The sequence below is a fragment of the Megalobrama amblycephala genome, linkage group LG18 (genome assembly GCF_018812025.1).
Source record: "Megalobrama amblycephala isolate DHTTF-2021 linkage group LG18, ASM1881202v1, whole genome shotgun sequence".
NCBI lineage: Eukaryota > Metazoa > Chordata > Actinopteri > Cypriniformes > Xenocyprididae > Megalobrama > Megalobrama amblycephala.
In genome coordinates, this window is record NC_063061.1 from 17,109,341 (window position 1) to 17,132,837 (window position 23,497).

Here is a 23,497-nt window from a genome sequence, read left to right on the forward strand (position 1 = left end):
CACTTTATAAATTATCTCACGACTATCAAACTGTCTCCGAGTTTAACACATCGGTGTACAAAAAGGGGATTCGGTTACATGACTTTGGCATGAAACGTCAAAACCACAGGCTACATTAATAATACTGCTCTGTTCGTGAAGGACTGCCGTGAAACTGTGTTTTTGTCTGTTATACGGATTCTAGATAATCCATTATCCTACACTTCGACTACATCGTTCAGCCAATATTAAAAAAATAATAATAAAATATATTTGCCAATCTCTTTTTCCTCCAAATAATGTGCTTTGAGAGATTTAAGTTAGGCTGCATTGCACTTGAAGTTGAAGGTAACATTAATGCTAAATATTATAGACGTGATTGGTTATCAAGCTTTCGTCAGTCAGGTTTAATTTAAATAAAAACTTTAAAGATGGAAATTATGGGTAATGGTGCAGTCACATTAGCGAAATTTAGGTCACTAACAAAAGTCACTTTGAACCCAAGCAGCTTTCTGTTGGTCAACTCGGGGAATTCACGTGACCAACTTGAAAACGACTGGATTTCGCCCGCGAAAATTGACCGATTAACGTTAAATATGCGCGCACATTAAAGGTAAAAGTTAGGCCTACTCACTCACTGTGGTTTTTAAGTAACTTTAAAAAGAAGTTTTAATCATCTGGAAAAGATGGTCAAATAAAACCGTACAAAGTCATGCTTTAAATTAATCGCGCGCGATCAGATTACGGCAGGGGAATCGCTCTGCGCGTGGAGGAATGGGTGGCGCGCGTGCTCGGTTTAAGAATGTTAATTACGTTTGAGACTCAAATGGGTCAAATTGAATTCGCATTATCTCAAGTGAAAGGGCGGGGGTGGGGACACATTTAACCCCCCCAACAGCTTCAAGTGATCTAAAAATGTAAACAAATTAACCAAGCCTACGGCATGATCGACGGTGTCTTTTAATATGCTTATAATGCCGCAGAAACCACATTGGTAGGCTACAACATGAAATTTGTCAGCACATTGGGCAAGATTTGTTTATTTATTTATCTATTTAGCAGTTTATTTCCTCAGATTAAAACACAATCTGCTTGTATACCCATATGAAAAATACTATAGTATTTACTATTGTAAATTGTAGTACTACTGTATACTGTAGCCTATATAGTATTTACAACAGTTTTCTAATTAATGCCACAGCATATTGTAGTATTAACTATAGTGAACTGATCAACTGTAAAAAAAATAGCCTACTGTAGTAGTCTATACTTTAGTTTTTACTATAGTAAACTGTAGTGTGTTCATCATATATAATATGCCCTATAGTTGTAGAAAACTTAGTACAGTATTGGGTAAAGTAATTTGTTTCTATTACTATAGTTGTTACATTACCACAACAAGTAGAATTAGGCCTAACACAACAAATTAATTCAAGTACTTCACTATAGTAAGTTAAAAAACACTGTAATATTTTCTATAAATTAGCCTACTATAGTATTTTTAGGCTGTATGATTAGTTCTTGTACAGTTTTTAAACTTTTAACTGATCCAGAACTTTTCCAATGTATCTAAATTCAACATGTATGTTAAACGGTTTTGTGTTGTGTGCATAATGATATGAAAGTTAGGAATTATAGTGTAATCTTAATTTAAATTAATGCACCTGAGTCACTCATGAAACTTAAGATATATCTTATCCCCTTTCTGATATATCTTATACCCCCCACCCACCCCCACCCCCCGGGCTGAGGTGTGACCGTGACAGCCTATCAGAGCAGAGAGGGTGTTACAAAACTTGTATAAATAGTTCAGGTGAGACAGGTGCACCTGACCAATCCACCTGTGTTAGACAGAGGCAGCAGAACAGAAGAAGGTATTTTCTCCCAGAAGAAAAAGGGAGGAAAGCATGACGTCATTTGTTCCACAAGCTCTTTCACCGCAGTTCCACAGCATGGGGCAGGAGCCTCAAGAGTTCAGCCTGTACGGTGACAACTTTTACAGCACTCAGCCTGTGCCTAGTCCACAGCAAACCCTGCCGTCCGCTTACGATTTCGGAGAGTATGCCGGACAGACCTCCAACCCTTACCTGTGGTTCAACGGACCCGGGCTCAATCCAGGTCCCTGTCTCAGCGGAGGGCCTCAACACTACGGGATGACGAAGCCGTACATGGCTGCGGGTGGAATCGGAGGCTCGGACACCAGCATCAGCTGGTTCTCCCTGCCTTCCCAAGAAGATCTGATGAAACTCGTGAGGCCTCCGTACTCTTACTCAGCACTCATTGCGATGGCAATACACGGAGCCCCAAACCGTCGTCTCACTCTTAGCCAGATCTACCAGTACGTGGCTGACAACTTCCCCTTCTACAACAAGAGCAAAGCCAGCTGGCAGAACTCAATCCGGCATAATCTCTCGCTCAACGACTGCTTCATGAAAGTGCCCAGAGATGACACCGATCCAGGTTAGAACATGCTCAAACGTCTTTTTGTGTAACTGCTTGAGTTTTAAATTAGATAATTAATTTTTCAACTGCCAAAATAACAAAGTTATTTCTGTTGAACAGGTAAAGGCAACTACTGGACCCTTGACCCAAACTGTGAGAAGATGTTCGATAATGGCAACTTCCGTCGCAAAAGGAAGAGAAAGTCTGACGCTTTGGCCGAAGAGGAGGGAAAAGGTTATTCTGGATCAGACTCGGCTCTGTCAAGTCCTAAAGAGCCCAGCGACTCCTCCGAGAGGGGAAACTCTCCAGTCTCCACAGATCTGACACCCTGTCTCAAAGGCTTCCTAAGTCAAATGGGTGACGTGGCTTCAGGCTCAAGAGAGGCTCTTCTCCCGTCTTCTCTGGCATTGCCTTTGAGCCAAAGATCTTCTCCGACTGGGGCGTATGGCTCGTATTCGCCGAGCGCAACCGTGCCGCAATGGGAAACCCACATCCCTCCCCCTGTCGCATCCAACATTTCCACTTCGCACGCTCCATACACAGACAGCTACAGTGACTCTATGCTCAACCAGTACACCAGCCAGCTCTATCCAGTGCTGGGCTCCTCTGACTTGCTGTATCCACGTGAGGGAACAGAGGTGTAGCACTGGACACAGAACCATCAGGTATGAACTGTGGCCGCAGGCACTTGAGGGAGCGGTCGGCCTGCATCGCGAGCCAAGTTCCCACCGCAGTGCCTGATTCAGCAGGTCCGAGTGGATGCGGAGGAGATTCCCTCTATCAGACAGTTGTGTGAAAGCTCTCACACGCTCTTCTCAGACTCACTTGCTGACATCATCTAATTCGTGTTGCAGCTGAAAGACAACAGTAATCGCCCCGGGCTACTGCTCCCAGTCCCGTTTTTTTGTGTTGTGGTTTTTGTTTTGTTTTTGCAACACATTTCAATTCTGTAAAAGTGAAGCTTGGAACATACATAAATGCACTGACTTTTGGCATGAATATGAATTTGTCCATTGTTCAATATTTTGTATTTGTATTGTTTACTTTATGTATTTTGTGATTGTAATATATATTGTATTTGCCAAAATAAACATGCATATTCGAACATGCAATTGCTACCATCCTTATTGCTATTATATGTATGGTCAAAAGGATTCACCCATTTGGTGCTGTTACTATTAACTAAAACTGTTAATTGAAATAAGGCTGAAATCAAATAGGCTATATAACTTTAAAATCTTAAAATTAAGATGAAAATAGAAATCTTGCCTTGGCAACTAACTGAGTGTAAGTAGTGTAAGTTGAAATACTAATGTTACTAAAAAGCAACAAAACCTAATAAAAATGACAAAAACACAACCAAATTCTAAAAATTAAATTAAAATGAAAACTGAAAATATAAAACATATACATATGTACTCACACTCGTGTCTTTCCAAATCTGGACTTTCTTTCTTCTGCTGAACACAAAAGAAGATACTTTTAAAAATATCTTCATACAACCAAAGCCAATGGGAGGGGTTCAGAGTTGTTGTTTTGGGATGCACTTTCATTGTATGGACAAAAACAGATTAAATATTCTTCAAAATATCTTCAGTTTCACAGAACAAAGTCATACAGGCTTAAAAGGATAAGTAAATTATGACTTTTTTTGTGAACTGTCCGTTTAAAGGGATAGTTCACCCAAAAATGAAAATTCTGAAAATTAGCTTTATTAGCTAAACATTCTTCCAAATATCTTCTTTTCTGTACAGCAGAACAAAGAAATGTATACAGGTTTGGAATAACTTGAGGGGGAGTAAATGATGACAGAATTTTCATTTTTAGGTGAACTATCCCTTTAAGTGCTATTGTGGCTAATAAATCTCAACACTGAACTGAAAATTTTCCACTATAAATTAAAGACTGAAGAAAGAAAAAAGTCATTTATAAAGCTAATTTAAAACAACTTAAAACCATGAAATAAAAAAAAAAAAAAAGAATACATTTAGTGAATGCATCACAAAACTTTCACCCGTATTTCAGTCAGATTCATAATTTAGTGCTTATCAAGATGTGAACATCAACACTTATGCTCAGTCTAAGTTAGATCTACCTGCTATCTGTCAATAGAGTTAGTGATCCATCCCACAAAAAGGAGACGTGGGGAGGGAGATCACCAAAGGAACCGTTAAACAACACGCCTTAAACACGAGAAGAAACAGCCCTCATTAGCAGCAAGAGAGCAAGTCGTAATTATCAGCGCTTTTGGCTGTCTTAAGTCCATTCAATCTGATCCACACTAAAGAGGAGGTCAGGCAAGAGAAAAGACTGCGAAAGGGACAATAAACACAAATGCCTAAAGTGTGAAAAGGCAAGAACACTTCAAGCCTACAGAGACCAACATGTGATTGTCACCTTAGCTGCCAAAACTACCTGCAGTCTGTCATTATAGCCACTGACCCAAAGTAAAAGAAAGGTGAGGGGGAATACAGCTAGAGGAACCGTTAAACAACAAACCCTAATCGAGAGGAAAAGACTGGTTTGACAGCCAGAGGGACAAAAAAAGGTATATGAAACAAAACTTGTTCCTCAGGGTCTCAAAATCTTTGGTTGCAAAAACAGCTACTCGGATGAAAGACAATATTCCTCAAAAGATCTTCGTTGGAATCAGCCGAGCTGTAATCTAACATTCTATTATACAGAGTATTAATTTCTTTACAAACATATAATATCCTAAAAGAATATTCTAGGTTCAGAACCAGTTAAAGGGATAGTTCACCCAAAAATGAAAATTATCCCATGATTTACTCACCCTCAATCCTAGGTGTATATGACTATATTCTTTCAGACAAACACAATTGGAGTTATATTAAAAAATGTCCTGGCTCTTTCAAGCTTTATTCTAATGGTAGTGAAGGGGGCGTGAGATTTTGAAGCCTAAATAAGTGCATTCATCCATCATAAAAGTAATCCATATGGCTACAGGGGGTTAAAGGGTTAGTTCACCCAAAAATGAAAATTCTGTCATTTATTACTCACCCTCATGTCGTTCCACACCTGTAAGATCTTCATTCATCTTCAGAACATAAATTAAGATATTTTAGTTGAAATCCGATGGCTCCGTGAGGCCTCCATAGGGAGCAATGACATTTCCTCTCTCAAGATCCATAAAGGTACTAAAAACATATTTAAATCAGTTCATGTGAGTACAGTGGTTCAATATTAATATTATAAAGCAACGAGAATATTTTTGGTGTGCCAAAAAAAAACAAATAACGACTTATTTAGTGATGGCCGATTTCAAAACACTGCTTCAGGAGGCTTCGGAGCACAGTTGAATCAGTGTGTCGAATCAGCTGTTCGATGCGCCAAAGTCATGTGATTTCAGCGGTTTGCCGGTTTGACAACCGATCTGAATCATGATTCGACACGCTGATTCATTTGTCCTCCGAAGCTTCCTGAAGCATTGTTTTGAAATCGGCCGTCACTAAGTAAGTCGTTATTTTGTTTTTTTGGCGCACCAAAAATATTCTCGTCGCTTTATAATATTAATATTGAACCACTGTACTCACATGAACCGATTTAAATATGTTTTTAGTACATTAATGGATCTTGAGAAATGAAATGTCATTACTGGCTATGAAGGCCTCATGGAGCAATCGGATTTTAACTATCTCAATTTGTGTTCTGAAGATGAACGAAGGTCTTACGGGTGTGGAACGACATGAGGGTGAGTAATAAATGACAGAATTTTCATTTTTGGGTGAACTAACCCTTTAATAAAGGCCTTCTGAAGCAAAGCGATTTTTTGTTTTCTTTTTTTGTAAGAAAAATATCCATATTTAAAACTTTATAAACTATAATAACTAGCTTCTGGCAGACGGCTTACACAAATTGACTTATATAGAGAAAAAGAAAGAGTAACCTCTGACCTGACAAATGACGTAAATACAAACGCAGTAGTGCAGAGGATTGAACAAAACAAAACATCTGTCATGAATTAGAAGTCTAAAACAAGAAATTTTACAGAGTAATGTTGGAGGATTTCAATACAATTAAGAGGAGCTTGAGTTTGTTGCCCAGCTCTATTTGTTTGAATGACGAAAGGCGTCTAAGCTTACGATACTCCTACATCCTCGAGTCAGAGGTCACTCTTTTGGCATAAATCGATGCGTAAAGGCCATCTGCAGGAAGCTAGTTATTATAATTTATAAAGTTTTACATTTTGATATTTTCTTCCAAAAACCCATTGCTTTGCTTCAGAAGGCCTTTATTAACCCCCTGTAGCCGTATGGATTATTTTTAAGATGGATGAATGCACTTTTTTGGGCTTCAAAATCTATTCACTGCCATTATAAAGCTTGGCAGAGCGAGGATATTTTTTTTAATATAACTCCAATTGTGTTCGTCTGAAAGAAGAAAGTCATACACCTGGCTTGAGGGTGAGTAAAATCATGGGATAATTATCCCTTTAAGCTTGACCAACAGCATTTGTGGCATAAAGTTGATTAACACAAAAATGTCCACTATGGTTACAGTGAGGCACTTACAATGGAAGTAAATGGAGGCAATTTTAGGATGATTCAAAGCAGAAACATGAAGCTTCTAATTTTATAAAAGCACTTACATTAATTTTTCTGTTAAACTTGTGGATTATTTGAGATGTAAAACTGTTAAATCATCATTTTTACAGTTGTTTTAGGATTTCGCATTATGTCTCATCGAGACGAAGTTAAAAATGGATATAACTTTACATAGAAAAGGTTAATAAATGTATACTTTAATGTTTACAGATTGTCCCCATTCACTTCCATTAGTGTTTCAATTTCTTTAAGAAAAGGACTTTTTGTTAGAGCGCCCGACTCCCATGCCGGAGGACTAGGGTTCGAGTCCCACTTAGAGCAGGAGGCTCGAACAGGAGGGGTTACAGTAACAACATAATTGCTTATTGATCTGTACTGCCAATAAGTTAGCATGACTTCATCATGAATGATCTGATTTGAATGGGACTGATAAGTGACATAGTGTATTATATGTTATATCGTGCAATACAACCAACTTGTTTCTTCCCTCAGGGAGTGAATCTAAAGACTGGCATTCACTAAAAAGCAGAATACAGATCATAATAGAGAATGTGACAAGCTGCTTGGTGGTTATATTTTATTGCATGTCAAGACATGGGAGTGCAGACAAAATGAAAGCAAATTTGAATAGTAAATTGAAGACAGATTCAACAAGCCGATAATTTGGACCAGTTGGTTAACATAAGTGTTCTGTCTTCGGTGCATGAAAGAAGTCAAATAAGCACAGAAATGCTGAGGTTTCCTGCAGACTAATTACTGTCGTGGGAATCGCCTTTCAGCCCCGCTCCCTCATAGCAAATGCAGGGAAACTGCCATGTGCTCTGCTTCCACTGGCTCATTTGGATAAGGAATTTATGGGTAAGGTGGAAAATATAACACTGATGTAAAATAGGAAGATCATTGCTAGATTAGAGAGAAATGAGTCAGCTGTTCACTGCTGGTTTCACCTTTCAGTTCCCTAAACCTGTTCCCTCCTCCTTCCACCCACACAATACAGAGGGGTTAAAAGTCTCTGACCACAGTGAAAATCTGGGACTTAAAAATCTAATTGAAACCTAGAAATAAACAGTGTTTTAAGAGTTAAAAGAATGTATAGTGAAGAGACGCATGATTCTGCGCTGTCACTAATCAAATAAGTAAATCTAGTATGTGAATAGGGAGGTTTGTACAAAAAGAAGTCAGATGTTCTTGCTTTTGCAACACATTCTAAAATTCATGTTAATATTTCTATTTCTAGTTATTAACTTGACTGATGCTGATAATACAATTTAATGAAAATCTCAATGGCCCGGTTTCACAGACAGGGCTTAGATTAAGCCAGGATTTGTCCTTCGTTCAATTAACATTTAAGTAGCTTTTATAAACACGCCTTAGAAAAAACATTACTGGTGTGCATCTTGAGACAAAACAATAGCACTGACATATTTTAAGATATAAGTTACTTTTAGTTAAAACATGTTAAACATGCATTTTAGTCTGGGGCTAGACTTAAGCCTTGTCTGTGAAACCAGAGGAATATGTTAAAAATGCCAAACAGAAGCATTCTTACTAGTATCTCAATAAAATAAAATAATAAAAAATAAAATAAAATCATATATATAATTTGTTTATATTTGACCCAAAAATTGGTTGAAATCCATGTCGATATTTCTGTTTAATATTATGTGTTTATTTCTGTAACGTTGATAATACAGTATACTAAAATTACTATTTTTTTTTAATCTTTTACTATATATATATGCACTGCCCTCCAAAAGTTTGGAAACACCCCAGAAAAGTGTGGTTTTGGACGATATCAGCATAAATCCATATCATTTTTTGGTGCAAATACATTAAAGTAACTTGACATTATCATTGAAGACCAGCAATAATAATTTGCATTTACATAATAATGGCAATATATACATGTCAAAGTCAGACATGCCCCTTTGCCAGCTGTGATGCCTGATTACTGGTTTAAACTTGGCCCAGGTTTGTAAAAGATTTTTGGGTCAGCACACCTTAATAGCTTCAACAATTGATTGGCAATTATGTTTAGAATGCAATGAACCAATTAGAACCCAGTTTAGGTCAGATAGCTGCTAATGGTGGATATTTTGATGAATCAAAAATTTAAGTTTTTTCTATGTGTAAACTGTTTATGTAATAAAATAGGTCTTTGTAGTTTGTGTTGTCCCTTATCAGTGCAAAATTATCACAAATTAAAAAGGATTCATGCCAATATTGTCCAAAACACCACTTTTCTAGGGTGTTTCCAAACTTTTGGAGGGCAGTGTATATATATATATATATATATATATATATATATATATATATATATATATATATATATATATATATATATATATATAATAATATATATATATATACAGTCCAAAAGTTTGGAACCACTAAGATTTTTAATGTTTTTAAAAGAAGTTTCGTCTGCTCACCAAGGCTACATTTATTTAATTAAAAATACAGTAAAAAACAGTAATATTGTTTAATTTAAAATAACTGTGTATTATTTAAATATATTTGACAAAGTAATTTATTCCTGTGATGCAAAGCTGAATTTTCAGCATCGTTACTCCAGTCTTCAGTGTCACATGATCCTTCAGAAATCATTCTAATATGCTGATTTGCTGCTCAATAAACATTTATGATTATTTTCAATGTTGAAAACAGTTGTGTACTTTTTTTTTCAGGATTCCTTGATGAATAGAAAGTTCAAAAGAACAGCATTTATCTGAAATACAAAGCTTCTGTAGCATTATACACTACGGTTCAAAAGTTTGGGGTCAGTAAGAATTTTTATTTTTATTTTTTTGAAAAGAAATTAAAGAAATGAATACTTTTATTCAGCAAGGATGCATTAAATCAATCAAAAGTGGCAGTAAAGACATTTATAATGTTACAAAAGATTAGATTTCAGATAAACACTGTTCTTTTGAACTTTCTATTCATCAAATAATCCTGAAAAAAAAATTATGTACACAAATATTTTGTACAATTGTACACATTAAATGTTTCTTGAGCAGCAGATCAGCATATTAAAATGATTTCTGAAGGAATATTTCACAATATTACTGTTTTTACTGTATTTTTAATTAAATAAATGTAGCCTTGGTGAGCAGACGAAACTTCTTTTAAAAACATTAAAAATCTTAGTGGTTCCAAACTTTTGGACTGTACTGTATATATATATGAAATCTTCATTCACCCTATTAGAGTCTAATATGACTTTTATTAACTTGTATGAAAATGAAAAGGAATATAATATAACAATATTTTTCATTATTTTTTATATTATAAGTTTAGATTCAATGTAAGCTGAAAAAAACATTTTGAAGCATTATTGTGTTTCAACATACAGTAAGACAAAAGTCTGTATCATTATGAGTTTTATGATTTATATTTAAATTACATTTTAATTAGTATATAGGCCTATTCCACTGTATTAAGCAATAACCTAATAATGAGCTATAATGATGCTCAGTGAATACCCTATTTTACCAGTGTAAATGGTCAAGATTTATGGCCCCGTGGCAGCGCATGACAACACACTGATATACAGATATGCCAATAATTTCTGCCTTAACATCCAGAGTCCCTCCCTCCAGCCCTCGATTCCTCAGGTGTTTATTGTCAAAACACACGATTCACTGTCTCCTCACAACAAATTGACTCTACATTTAGTTGTGCCTCTTTGATCTAATCGATTGAATCTAACAACACAGAGAGTGTGCCGTGTGTTTATAGCCAGGTGCCTCAGCTGCTGTCTCCTGCGCTGATCTACATCAGATTGCCTGTGACTTAATGTTTGTGATACTGTAAAAATACTGTGTTTATGCTGCATATAGTTCAATTAACCAATAAAAATGTCATTGATATTATGTTTAATGAGAAACAACACTGCATTTGCCAAGGGATATATGGGGGTTTTACTTTAAATGCTTTTAGTATTCTGACATATTTGACTGGCTTTAGTCAAATTTCATACAAATATTATGCTATTGACTACAGTTAACTTGAACGATCTCTCTGTTAGTGAAATTGTGCCGCCCCACTCATTTAAATCCACTTAAAGTAACGTTAAGATCTCAGTCTTGGCGTCTGTGCATGACAACAGAGACCTCGTGATCACCAGAACATCACAGATACGCTGATAAACCTGGCATGTGCCGCTCACACACACACACACACACACACACACACACACACACACATATCTGCAGACCCTAGAGACCTCGCCCTACCTTACACACGTTCCTTCATCTCCATTCACACACACACAATAGTTTCAATGCTGTCTGGCTTTGTAGAGGTGGCTTCTCTATTGAGATCCAAAGAGCTGTCTCTTGTCCAATGACGTTGTAAGTGTGCCTACTGTTTACTGACACATGCCACATCAATGGGCCAGTGTTGTTTGTAAACACAAGGCCCGACGGGGAGATAGATTGAGACAACTTGATTAAAGACGCCCTACGGCCCCATCAAGTGCAGGTGTGGAGAAAACCTGTTGTATCCATCTGAGCAGATGTTCCTGAGGAGATCTTCATGGTCAGTGTAAGAAACATTCTGCAGCTGGAAGAGCGAATGAAGGGAAATCTACTCAAGCAACAAGTGTTTTATATACTGTATGGCATAAAACTAGAAGGGGTTCTTTGTTATCAAAATAAATTACGCAAAGATGCACTGTGAGAAGATATCCATTTTAAAACTACTAGGTGTGTCACAATATATCGCAATACAAAAATGCGACAATATGTAACGTGGAGTATAGTTCACGCAAAATGAAAATTACTCACAGAGTTTCAGTGTCAGTACTACATACTAATGTTGAATATAATGTTTAATAATGCAATGGGGGGATATTTGTGGGTCCTGATAGTGCCAAATGTCTTATGTTACCAGTAAAATGTGGCATTTTTATCAACAGTACATTTTCACAATAATATCGTATCGTGATATGTATCGAATCGTGACGTGAAGGTATCATTACATCCCTAGATGTGGAATTCAGTTGTTCTACAAGTTAAAAATCATACAAACATAGTAGGTTAAAGTGTTTATTCAGAGTCAACTAATTCTGTTCAAATAGCTCTACACATATTAATGGACATACTATACATATATACAGTCAAACCAAAATTTATTCAGACACCTTGAACATTTCATTCATTATTACAGTTTATTCACTATTTTAAAAAATGGTAATGAAAAATGGCAAGATCTCAAATAAAAAAATAATCTTAATTATGTCAGATAACACTTAAGCAAACATGATTAGGTCAAAGTGTCTGATTTTTGGTTCCAAATTTTTATCAATTTTACTGGTAGTCCACTGTATGAAGAATTTTTGGGTATAATATGTCACAGTTACTTTATTTTGCTATCCTCACTTACATAAATGAACTATAGTGTCCTGCATCCACTAGTAAAAATATATCAAAAATATAAAAAATGCCAGAATAATTTTTGGTTTAGTTGTATTTGCATTTAAATATATGTTAAAAACAAGGCTGTGTGAATCAAATAAATGAGTACTATTAATTTAAAAAAAAAAATAATAATAAAATAAATCATGCTTTATTTTACTATTTAAAATAGCTGTTTTCTGTTTTAATGTAATTTATTCCTGTGATGACAAAGCTGAATTTTCAGCATTATTATGCCAGTCTTCAGCGTCACATGATCCTTCAGAAATCATTCTAATATACTGATTTGGTGTTGAAACATTTCTTATTATTATAAATGTTAAAAACAGTTGTGCTATGCTGAAAACTTTTTTCAGAATTCTTTGATAAACAGAAAGCTCAAAATCAATTTAAAGCATCCTTGTTAAATTAAAGTATTAAAGTCTTTCAAAAAATCATACTGACCTTATTTGAATCATAAAGTCTAATTAAATAGAATAATAAATTAATTTAATTGTAATAAAAACATGTTTACAATAAATAATTAAGATTTAGATTCTTAGCATTATGTCACTGAGTATGCCTCTAAGAATATGAACAGGCGTTTTGAGTATTTTTGACTGAATGTGGGCTTGAACTGTACATATTCAGGGAGCTTTACTGGTTTCTATTGCTCATTCATTATCTGAGATGGTTTCTGTCTCATCCACCAGGCTGCTTGTCGTTCCTTATTCTGAGCAAATTAGCAGAAACTCCCAGTAATTCTTGGTAAATGTCATGTTTATTGATGAGCACACTTCAGGATTCAGTTACAGCTCATGTCTGTGCAAAACTGTTACATTCACCATGACGGTTTTCACGTGTCATAGCAATCCAATGCATGCGTTGCCTAAGGACACTGTGTGTGTGTGTGTGTGTGTGTGAGAGAGAGAGTGTTTATGTGTGCTTGTTTATATGATTTATGAGGACACAAATGTGTATAATGACATTACACTGGTCTTACAACATAAATGAGGACGTTTGTGAGGACATTTCCTGAGCCCTTGTAATTGAAATGGCTTAAAAACATACTAAAAAATGCAGAAAGTTTTTGTTTTTTTTTGTGATAGGGTAGTGTAGGGGGACAGAATATACACTTTGTACAGTATAAAAACCATTATGTCTACAGATTGTCCTCATCATGATGATACCTGTCTTTCTCTCTCTCTCTCTCTGTGTGTCTGTGTGTGTGTGTGTGTGTGTGTGTGTGGTTTAGCATAAAGAACATCAGTTATCACAGATATAAATCTCAATCTGACATGGCTTGTATTCCAGATTCTATTTTACAATAATTACAGTGGAAATTTGCATGTACATTTGAAAGGAAAATTGGTGCTGGAATAAAATCAGGAATGGAGAATGATGATGATGATCTTAATTTTCTGTCTGGCTTTACTGAACCCCTGCCAAAGAAAAAATACATTCAATTATTTTAAAAGCAACAATGCTCATTGCATTTGGACCAAAAGATTATTTTAAAATGTGTCAATACAAATTAACACAATATAAAAATGTGACCCTGGACCACAAAACCAGTCATAAGTCGCAGGGGTATATTTGTAGCAATAGCCAACAATACATTGTATGGGTCAAAATTAGCAATTTTTCTTTTATGCCAAAAGATCATGTTCCATAAAGATATTTTGTACATTTCCTATCGTAAATATATCAAAAAATTTTTCACCCTCAGATTCAAATAGTTGTATCTCGACCAAATATTGTCCTATCCTAACAAAATACATCAACAGAAAGCTTATTTATTCAGCTTTCAGATGATGTATAAATCTCAATTTTTTTAAAAAAAAATTGACTTTTATAACTGGTTTTGTGGGCCAAGGTCACAAATAAATGAATCAATATAGAAATAATCAACTCAATAATGAACTCAAATGAGTAAAAAATGTAAAACAAATATATATGTGTTATATAAAGAGTGTTTTATGCAGAGGTGACATAATAAAACAAATGTGGTTATTTATTTATTTAAGATACAATTATTATCATATATATCATGTTACACAAATTTTTATACACCATAAACATTCATTAAAAAAACACATGTAATATCATAGCAAAAGCTCATAAAATACCAAAGCTACATGGTATAAAAATAAATTTAAAAAAGTAAAAACCTAAGCAGTGCCATATTTTTTTACACTATTTGCTGTGTCAAAAAACTTAAAATAAAAATCTCCTTCTAAAGCTGTGGAAATGTGCAAGCGAAACTATAAAAAGCGTTTATTCTTAAAGCACATGATTGTGTAAGGTGCTGAATTGAACATCAGCCCTAGATAACATTAGATATGAAGAAACCTCTGACTGTGGCGCATGTCCTGCCTCAGCATGCCTAATTTTCGTTGATTGCTTGTCGGACCCCTATAACCCAGGTCTCTACCCCTATAGAACAGCACCAGTCCCACGGGTTTCCCTCAGGACGCCTGAGAGAAACCTGGTTAAAAAAACACAAACTCTCACACCTTCAGACGCTTTCGGCGACAGTCCTCATGAATCCTGGCTTGTCATCGTCTGGCCAGAGGATTAGGTTTACTGTGTGTCAACAGATTTGTCTCGGTATCAATAAATGTTCACACCCAAACACCGCAATCACAAAAATCAAGCACAAAAGGAGAATTATGCAAAATCACATCGTCGAAGCGCAAAGAAGAGTTTCTTATCGTCTCCGTAAGGATTATAATTCAGATCTCCTAACGGTCTATGAAATGTGACACTGGAATATTTGGTGGGGAAGACCGGAGACGAGACTCGTATTATTCCAAATAAGAGTCCAAATGATTCCTTACTGAGATCTTTACAAGTCTGTGCAGGTGGACATGCAAACGTTGGTCTTTGTGCAGCTACTCATTTCCATATTTTCATTTCATCAAGTCATAAAGTACACAAGGACGTGTGTCAGAACCTGGAGTTACTGCTTAAACTGGATCCCAGACATACATCCGTTAACACTGTTTTCCCCTAGATTCCTATAATGGAGGACTGGGGTCTTCTGTTAAAGCCTGTGGCTATAGACTCGAGCTGATGTGTGATAAATCAGGGCATCACTTTCTCTACCCGTCTGTCATCCACAGGCACCACCAACACATCTGGCTGTGTGCCATTTGCCTAACATCCAAAACTATAAACTCTCTATGGCTTTGAAATCAAACCGTTTAATATTTAAAGGCACACTAAAGTGTTTTGTAATGCGTATAGCATTATTCAATGTGTTAACGTAATTTCAACTGAAAACAGAAAGACAGGACATATCGAACAGCCCCGCCCCTTTTTTTAAATAGCCAATAGCGTTTCACTTATATCACAGCTCGCAAAACTTTGGTTTCCTTCTAATTTCTAACAGTTTCTCCTCCTAATCTCTTCTATATCGCTTTAAAATATAGCATTATGTGCAGAATTCAAATGGGTCCAATACGTTTTTGTGGTGTGCGCCGACTCGCACATGTGATTCGCTCCGTGCTGTCGCGTCTCTGAACCGTTTCCCAATTGCAGTATCAAATAAATTAAATGAAGAAGAGGGCGCAACACTGGTTTGGGCATTAGCTCTGAATAATGCCAAGACCCCTGTGGGAATAGCATCCATGACAATAGAGAATTCCCTTGGTGTCACTGGAAGTTTATAAAAATCTAGAAATTCAGAGTAAGTAACATGCCGTCTTGATTCAAAGGTGCCCTAGAATTAAAAATTGAATTTATCTTGGCATAGTTGAATAACAAGAGTTCAGTACATGGAAATGGCATACAGTGAGTCTCAAACTCCACTGTTTCCTCCTTCTTATATAAATCTCATTTGTTTAAAAGACCTCCGACGAACAGGCGAATCTCAACATAACACCGACTGTTACGTAACAGTCGGGATCATTAATATGTACGCCCCTAATATTTGTATATGCCAGCCCATGATTGAGGCATTACACAAGCCAGTATTAACGTCTGGATCTGTGCACAGCTGAATCATCAGACTAGGTAAGCAAGAACAATAGCGAAAAATGGCAGATGGAGCAATAATAACTGACATGATCCATGATAACATGATATTTTTAGTGATATTTGTAAATTGTCTTTCTAAATGTTTCGTTAGCATGTTGCTAATGTACTGTTAAGGCCATCCTTAAAAATATTCTTGTTTGCCGTAACCCGACCAACCCTGTCAAATTTGCTTTAAGTCTGACCGACTTGCCGGTTGTAAATTTGCGTTAAGACCGACCTTTTTTTTTTTTACTCTTCAAACAACTAATACAAAAGCAATAAAATAATATTAATTATATTTTAGTAAGTATTGTAAATGTATAAATAGCCTAGGCCTACATACAAACGAAGGCTACGTTCTTTCTTTTAAATAAAAACCCGTGACGTCATCTATGGATGTCACACTATGGCCGGTGCGTTCGCTTCGTCTCAACCCGTTGAGAGACGAGACGTGCTGACAGATAAAATAATTACATGATTGTGATAGCCTACGTATATTTGTCTGATTTCTTCAAGCCGTCGTATTTACCATGTTTACTATGGTAATAGCGCGCATAGTCTTGGTGATCAGAATCCACATCGGATCACAAACATAAGTTATTTAAAACACTTGCTGCTGTCTGAAAGTGAGTTTTGAGCTAAAATGATTTTAAAAGTCTTTAATGCTGGTGTTAGCTGGTAACCTACATGTAATTATCGGCGCCTCCGTCTCCACCACAGTCTATGGTCTCCACACACAGATAAACTCCGCCTTTGTTCGTAACCACTCCCTCCTCAAGCCCGAGCTGGCCCGCTTTGGACCAAGGTATTCGGCGGGCCGAAAAACCCGGGCCGTTGGCCCCGATGAGGCACGATCAAGCCCCGGAAGTGACAGTGGAAACGCGACTGGCCCTGGCACGCACTAGCACGCCCGCTTTAGGCCCGACAGTGGAAACACGGCTGCGCCTGAAGACACGGGTTGAAAGATCAGTGACGTCACAATATGCTAATTTGTTTAAATTCATACCTACATAATCACCATCACCAAAATTGTACTTTTTTTTTTTACATTGAAACTTGAAAAAAAAAATATAGACCTACCTACCGACCCTTTTTTTTTTTTTTTTTTTACTGTTACTGCAAACCAAAATATTTTTAAGGATGGCCTAAATGTGGTTAAAGTTACCATCGTTTCTTACTGTATTCACGGAGACAAGAGCCGTCGTTATTTTCATTATTAAACACTTGCAGACTGTATAATTCATAAACACAAATTCTTTATAAATCTCTCCAACAGTGTGTAATGTTAGCCGTTAGCCACGGAGCACTATCAAACTCATTCAGAATCAAATGTAAACATCCAAATAAATACCATACTTACGCGATTAGACATGCTGCATGACGAACACTTTGTAAAGATCCATTTTGAGGGTTATATTAGCTGTGTGAACTTGTTTTACTTGTTTAAGGCAAGCGTGAGCTCCGTGGGCGGGGGAGCGAGAGATTTAAAGGGGCCGCAGCCTAAATCGGCTCATATTTAATGATGCCCCAAAATAGGCAGTTAAAAAAATTAATAAAAAAAAATCTATGAGGTATTTTGAGCTGAAACTTCACAGACACATTCAGGGGACACCTTAGAGTTATATTACATCTTTTAAAAAGACATTCTACGGCACCTTTTAATAATTGATCCACTTGTATTATACCTGCTAAGAACCATCTTTCAAAAAATAAGGATTTTGTTTTAAATACTATATTGTAATTGTTCAAAATTAATGGGGTGAAAAGTTATGCTTGTATAACAGGGACCAAGCTAGCAACATTTGTTTGTGAAAGCAAGATAAGATCAGAGGGATTTTTATCAATTTTGTAGTTGGAAATCAAGAGAAATTCAACCTACTCTGGAGAAAACGAAACTGGGTATAAAATTCCAAAGAGAATTTGGATTTAGAATGAAATGTCTAATCCAATTAATTTTAAAATTATTATTTAGGGTACTGAAATCAAGGAAGTTCAATTCACCTGATTCATAAGTATTCATTATTATAGATTTCCTAATATAATGTGTTTTGTTTCTCCAAAGAAAATTAAATAAAGCAGTATCGATAACTTTACACATCTCCTCAGAAACATCAAGGGAAGTAGCAGCATAGAGTAATCTTGACAGTCCCTCAGCTTTACACAGCAAGACTCTTTTAGAGATACGTCCCTCAAAAGTCAGTGATTTAACTTTGTTTTAGTCTTCTGGATAATGGGATAAAAATTAATCTTACATCTAGATTTTTGATCTTTTGAGATAACAATCCCCAAATAGGTCACTGATTCCTTCACTGGGATATTAGCAATATGTTGTAACTGACAATCTTTAATAGATTAAACAGTACACATTTGTTAATGTTTAAACTAAGGCCAGAGGACTTGGAGAATGCATCTACTACTTTAAGAGCAGCTGGGACCTGAAGTTGATCTTTTAGGAAAAGTGCAGTATCGTCTGCTAACTGGGATATAATAATATCCCTGCCAGCAATAGATATACCATTTAAGTGCTTGATTTAATATAGATATTCATAAGTTGAGTACAGAACAAAAAGAGGTAAGGGGAGACGGGACAACCTTGTCTTATTCCGCGTTTTAAATTAAATCTGGAAGATGAACCACCTTTAAGTTTAACAGAACAGTTTGCATTACTATACATTGTTTGTATAGCCTTACAGAAAAAGTCTCCAAACCCAAATTTTCGTAATGACCCAAAAATAAAAGCATGCTCCACCGTATCGAACGCTTTATAGAAGTCTAAGAAAAGAATAAATCCATCATCAGTACTTAAATGTTAGTAGTCCAACAAATCTAAGACTAATCTTATATTATTTGAAATATGTCTTTTCTTTTGGAAGCCAGAATGTGCCTCATCTATAAGCGGGTCCATGAATGATTTGATTCTATTTGCAAAGACAATGGCAAAGATTTTATAATCATTGTTTAATAAAGAAATTGGTCTTCAGTTATCTAACAGCAATGGGTCTTTTTTTGGTTTTGGAATCAAAGTTATAAATCCTTGAGTTAAAGTAGGTGGAAGACATTGATTTTCTATACTCTCTATATAAACCTCTTTAAGAAAGGGGGCAATAAGATCAGAAAAGGTTTTATAAAAGTCGGCCGTGAGGCCATCGACCCCGGGAGATTTATTAACCTTAATATGTGCGATAGCGTTTAAGACTTCCTCAGCAGTAATTAAACTATCGCAGAGCTCTTTTTGTACAGGGTCGATGGTCTTGCAATTAATTCCAGAAATAGAGAAGCCGAATGTTCACAAAATTTGGATGAATATAATCTACTATAGAATTCTGTACAAAATTTTGATATTTTATCTGTGATATTCCCGTCTATTTTAAGTTGTTCAATTGTATTATTTCTAGAATTAAATTTCTCTAAACCAAAAAAAAAAATGCAGTGTTTTGTTCCCCTTTTTCCAACCATTGCCTCTGTGACCTAATGAAGGCTCCTTCTGCCTTGTTCTTATATAATTTGATTGGACAGAAGATTTGATAAAAGCTGAAGTGCGCGGTGATGTCATGAAATCTGATCCATTTTAGCAGAAGTGAGAGACTGTAAGATTTGAATGCTTATATCTCCTAAATGTAAATTTTGTCATTGTTTTGGAACACACCAGCTTATTCATAACTTTAAGGCTAACATATTCATACTGTTTTTTACTGTTACTGCAAACCAAAATATTTTTAAGGATGGCCTAAATGTGGTTAAAGTTACCATCGTTTCTTACTGTATTCACGGAGACAAGAGCCGTCGTTATTTTCATTATTAAACACTTGCAGACTGTATAATTCATAAACACAAATTCTTTATAAATCTCTCCAACAGTGTGTAATGTTAGCCGTTAGCCACGGAGCACTATCAAACTCATTCAGAATCAAATGTAAACATCCAAATAAATACCATACTTACGCGATTAGACATGCTGCATGACGAACACTTTGTAAAGATCCATTTTGAGGGTTATATTAGCTGTGTGAACTTGTTTTACTTGTTTAAGGCAAGCGTGAGCTCCGTGGGCGGGGGAGCGAGAGATTTAAAGGGGCCGCAGCCTAAATCGGCTCATATTTAATGATGCCCCAAAATAGGCAGTTAAAAAAATTAATAAAAAAAAATCTATGAGGTATTTTGAGCTGAAACTTCACAGACACATTCAGGGGACACCTTAGAGTTATATTACATCTTTTAAAAAGACATTCTACGGCACCTTTTAATAATTGATCCACTTGTATTATACCTGCTAAGAACCATCTTTCAAAAAATAAGGATTTTGTTTTAAATACTATATTGTAATTGTTCAAAATTAATGGGGTGAAAAGTTATGCTTGTATAACAGGGACCAAGCTAGCAACATTTGTTTGTGAAAGCAAGATAAGATCAGAGGGATTTTTATCAATTTTGTAGTTGGAAATCAAGAGAAATTCAACCTACTCTGGAGAAAACGAAACTGGGTATAAAATTCCAAAGAGAATTTGGATTTAGAATGAAATGTCTAATCCAATTAATTTTAAAATTATTATTTAGGGTACTGAAATCAAGGAAGTTCAATTCACCTGATTCATAAGTATTCATTATTATAGATTTCCTAATATAATGTGTTTTGTTTCTCCAAAGAAAATTAAATAAAGCAGTATCGATAACTTTACACATCTCCTCAGAAACATCAAGGGAAGTAGCAGCATAGAGTAATCTTGACAGTCCCTCAGCTTTACACAGCAAGACTCTTTTAGAGATACGTCCCTCAAAAGTCAGTGATTTAACTTTGTTTTAGTCTTCTGGATAATGGGATAAAAATTAATCTTACATCTAGATTTTTGATCTTTTGAGATAACAATATAAACCAAACCAAAAAAAAAATAAACCAAAAAAATAAACCAGTCTTATAAACCAAAAAAAAAAATGCAGTGTTTTGTTCCCCTTTTTCCAACCATTGCCTCTGTGACCTAATGAAGGCTCCTTCTGCCTTGTTCTTATATAATTTGATTGGACAGAAGATTTGATAAAAGCTGAAGTGCGCGGTGATGTCATGAAATCTGATCCATTTTAGCAGAAGTGAGAGACTGTAAGATTTGAATGCTTATATCTCCTAAATGTAAATTTTGTCATTGTTTTGGAACACACCAGCTTATTCATAACTTTAAGGCTAACATATTCATACTAAAAGCTAAAAAATTTAAATTTTGATTTCAGGGGCACTTTATGTGTTTTGCATGCATGTATGAAGTATTTCCATAAAAGCCCAGTCATTTACAAGAGGGGTGGTTTGAACATTTTTTTAAAGACCTAGGAATGATAAACAAACAGGTATGGGGGTTGAAATAGAATGATATCGATTTGTTTTTAATTGCTCCTGGAACATTCAGTATCGTAGTGAGCTTCTGGCCGTGTCAAATAGATGCTTGTCACTAGCGGTTTGTCATTTATCATTGGTGGCTTTCTCTTGTTAGACCCGTTAGATTTCAGTGCTGATCTCCAAATGGGCGTGGATTGTGCACTCAAGTGTGAATTGGATGACAGGGTTGACAGGAGTTTATGAACTGCAAAGTTGTCAGAGGTGGAGAACATGTCCCCACAGGCCCCCGGTCGCCCCAAGGCTGTCCTGATGGCACACTGACACCCCAATAACCTGATACACGCACACACTCACGCAAACAAAGGATCTGGAACACAAACAAAAATATCACTGTTATGCAAATAGAGGTCAAGCTGCTGCTTTTTATGACAATCATAAAGAGTTTGTGATCTTAAGCCTGTCATGACTTCTTGGAGTTAAAAGCCAGCTCTAAACTATATGCTTCGAACTGCTCAGGCATTAAAATTCACTGCCCTCTGATCTTTCTATTATATGTCCATCTCTCTTCTCTTTTCATGTAAATATTTTGCTCTACAATGAGCAATTAAGCCTGACAGACAACGCTTTACTCAAACACTCCTTTTTTTTGTTGTTACACAAAACCCATATGACCCAGGTTTTTAACTTGAATGAATATATATATATATATATATATATATATATATATATTCATTCAAGTTAAAAACCTGGGTCATATGGGTTTTGTGTAACAACAAAAAAAAGGAGTGTTTGAGTAAAGCGTTGTCTGTATATATATATATATATATATATATATATATATATATATATATATATATATATATATATATATATATATATATACACACATTCCATGAAGATATTTTGTAAATTTCCAACCGCAAATATATCAAAAAATTATTTTTGTGAGTGGATATGCATTGCTAAGGACTTCATTTGCACAACTTTAAAGGCGATTTTCTCAATATTTTGATTTTTTTTTGCACCCTCAGATTCCAGATTTTCAAATAGTTGACAGCCAAATAATGTCCTATCCTAACAAACCATACACCAATGGAAAGCTTATTTATTCAGCTTTCAGATGATGTATAAATCTCAGTTTCAAAAAATTGAACTTTCAGGGTATATATACAGTGGGTACGGAAAGTATTCAGGCCCCCTTAAATTTTTCACTCTTTGTTATATTGCAGCCATTTGCTAAAATCATTTAAGTTCATTTTTTTTCCTCATTAATGTACACACAGCACCTCATATTGACAGAAAAACACAGAATTGTTGACATTTTTGCAGATTTATTAAAAAAGAAAAACTGAAATATCACATGGTCCTAAGTATTCAGACCCTTTGCTCAGTATTTAGTAGAAGCACCCTTTTGATCTAATACAGCCATGAGTCTTTTTGGGAAAGATGCAGCAAGTTTTTCACACCTGAATTTGGGGATCCTCTGCCATTCCTGCTTGCAGATCCTCTCCAGTTCTGTCAGGTTGGATGGTAAACGTTGGTGGACAGCCATTTTTAGGTCTCTCCAGAGATGCTCAATTGGGTTTAATTCAGGGCTCTGGCTGGGCCATTCAAGAACAGTCACGGAGTTGTTGTGAAGCCACTCCCTCATTATTTTAGCTGCTTAGGGTCATTGTCTTGGTGGAAGGTAAACCTTCGGCCCAGTCTGAGGTCCTGAGCACTCTGGAGAAGGTTTTCGTCCAGGATATCCCTGTACTTGGCTGCATTCA

The 23,497-nt window shown here is 35.8% G+C and overlaps 1 protein-coding gene and 1 long non-coding RNA gene across 2 annotated transcripts; one reads left to right on the forward strand and one right to left on the reverse strand.

The window, feature by feature from the left end:
* Nucleotides 1-870: 870 nt before the first annotated feature.
* Nucleotides 871-3,533, forward strand: foxi3a (forkhead box I3a). The gene is made up of 2 exons (XM_048166321.1): nt 871-2,439; nt 2,542-3,533. Exons 1-2 carry the CDS (start codon nt 1,887-1,889, stop codon nt 3,063-3,065), a joined length of 1,077 nt encoding a protein of 358 aa, XP_048022278.1. The 5' UTR covers nt 871-1,886; the 3' UTR covers nt 3,066-3,533.
* Nucleotides 3,534-13,032: 9,499 nt separating this feature from the next.
* On the reverse strand, nt 13,033-17,416 carry LOC125252877. The gene is made up of 3 exons (XR_007181298.1): nt 17,093-17,416; nt 14,902-14,971; nt 13,033-13,827 (listed from the first exon to the last, which is right to left on the reverse strand). It is a non-coding gene; the product is annotated as an uncharacterized LOC125252877 (long non-coding RNA).
* Nucleotides 17,417-23,497: the final 6,081 nt, after the last annotated feature.

Coding starts and splice junctions, on each gene's coding strand:
- foxi3a (XM_048166321.1), top strand. CDS start 1,887: ATGACGTCATTTGTTCCACAAGCTCTTTCACCGCAGTTCCACAGCATG. Junction 2,440..2,541: donor CAGAGATGACACCGATCCAG/GTTAGAACATGC, acceptor TCTGTTGAACAG/GTAAAGGCAACTACTGGACC.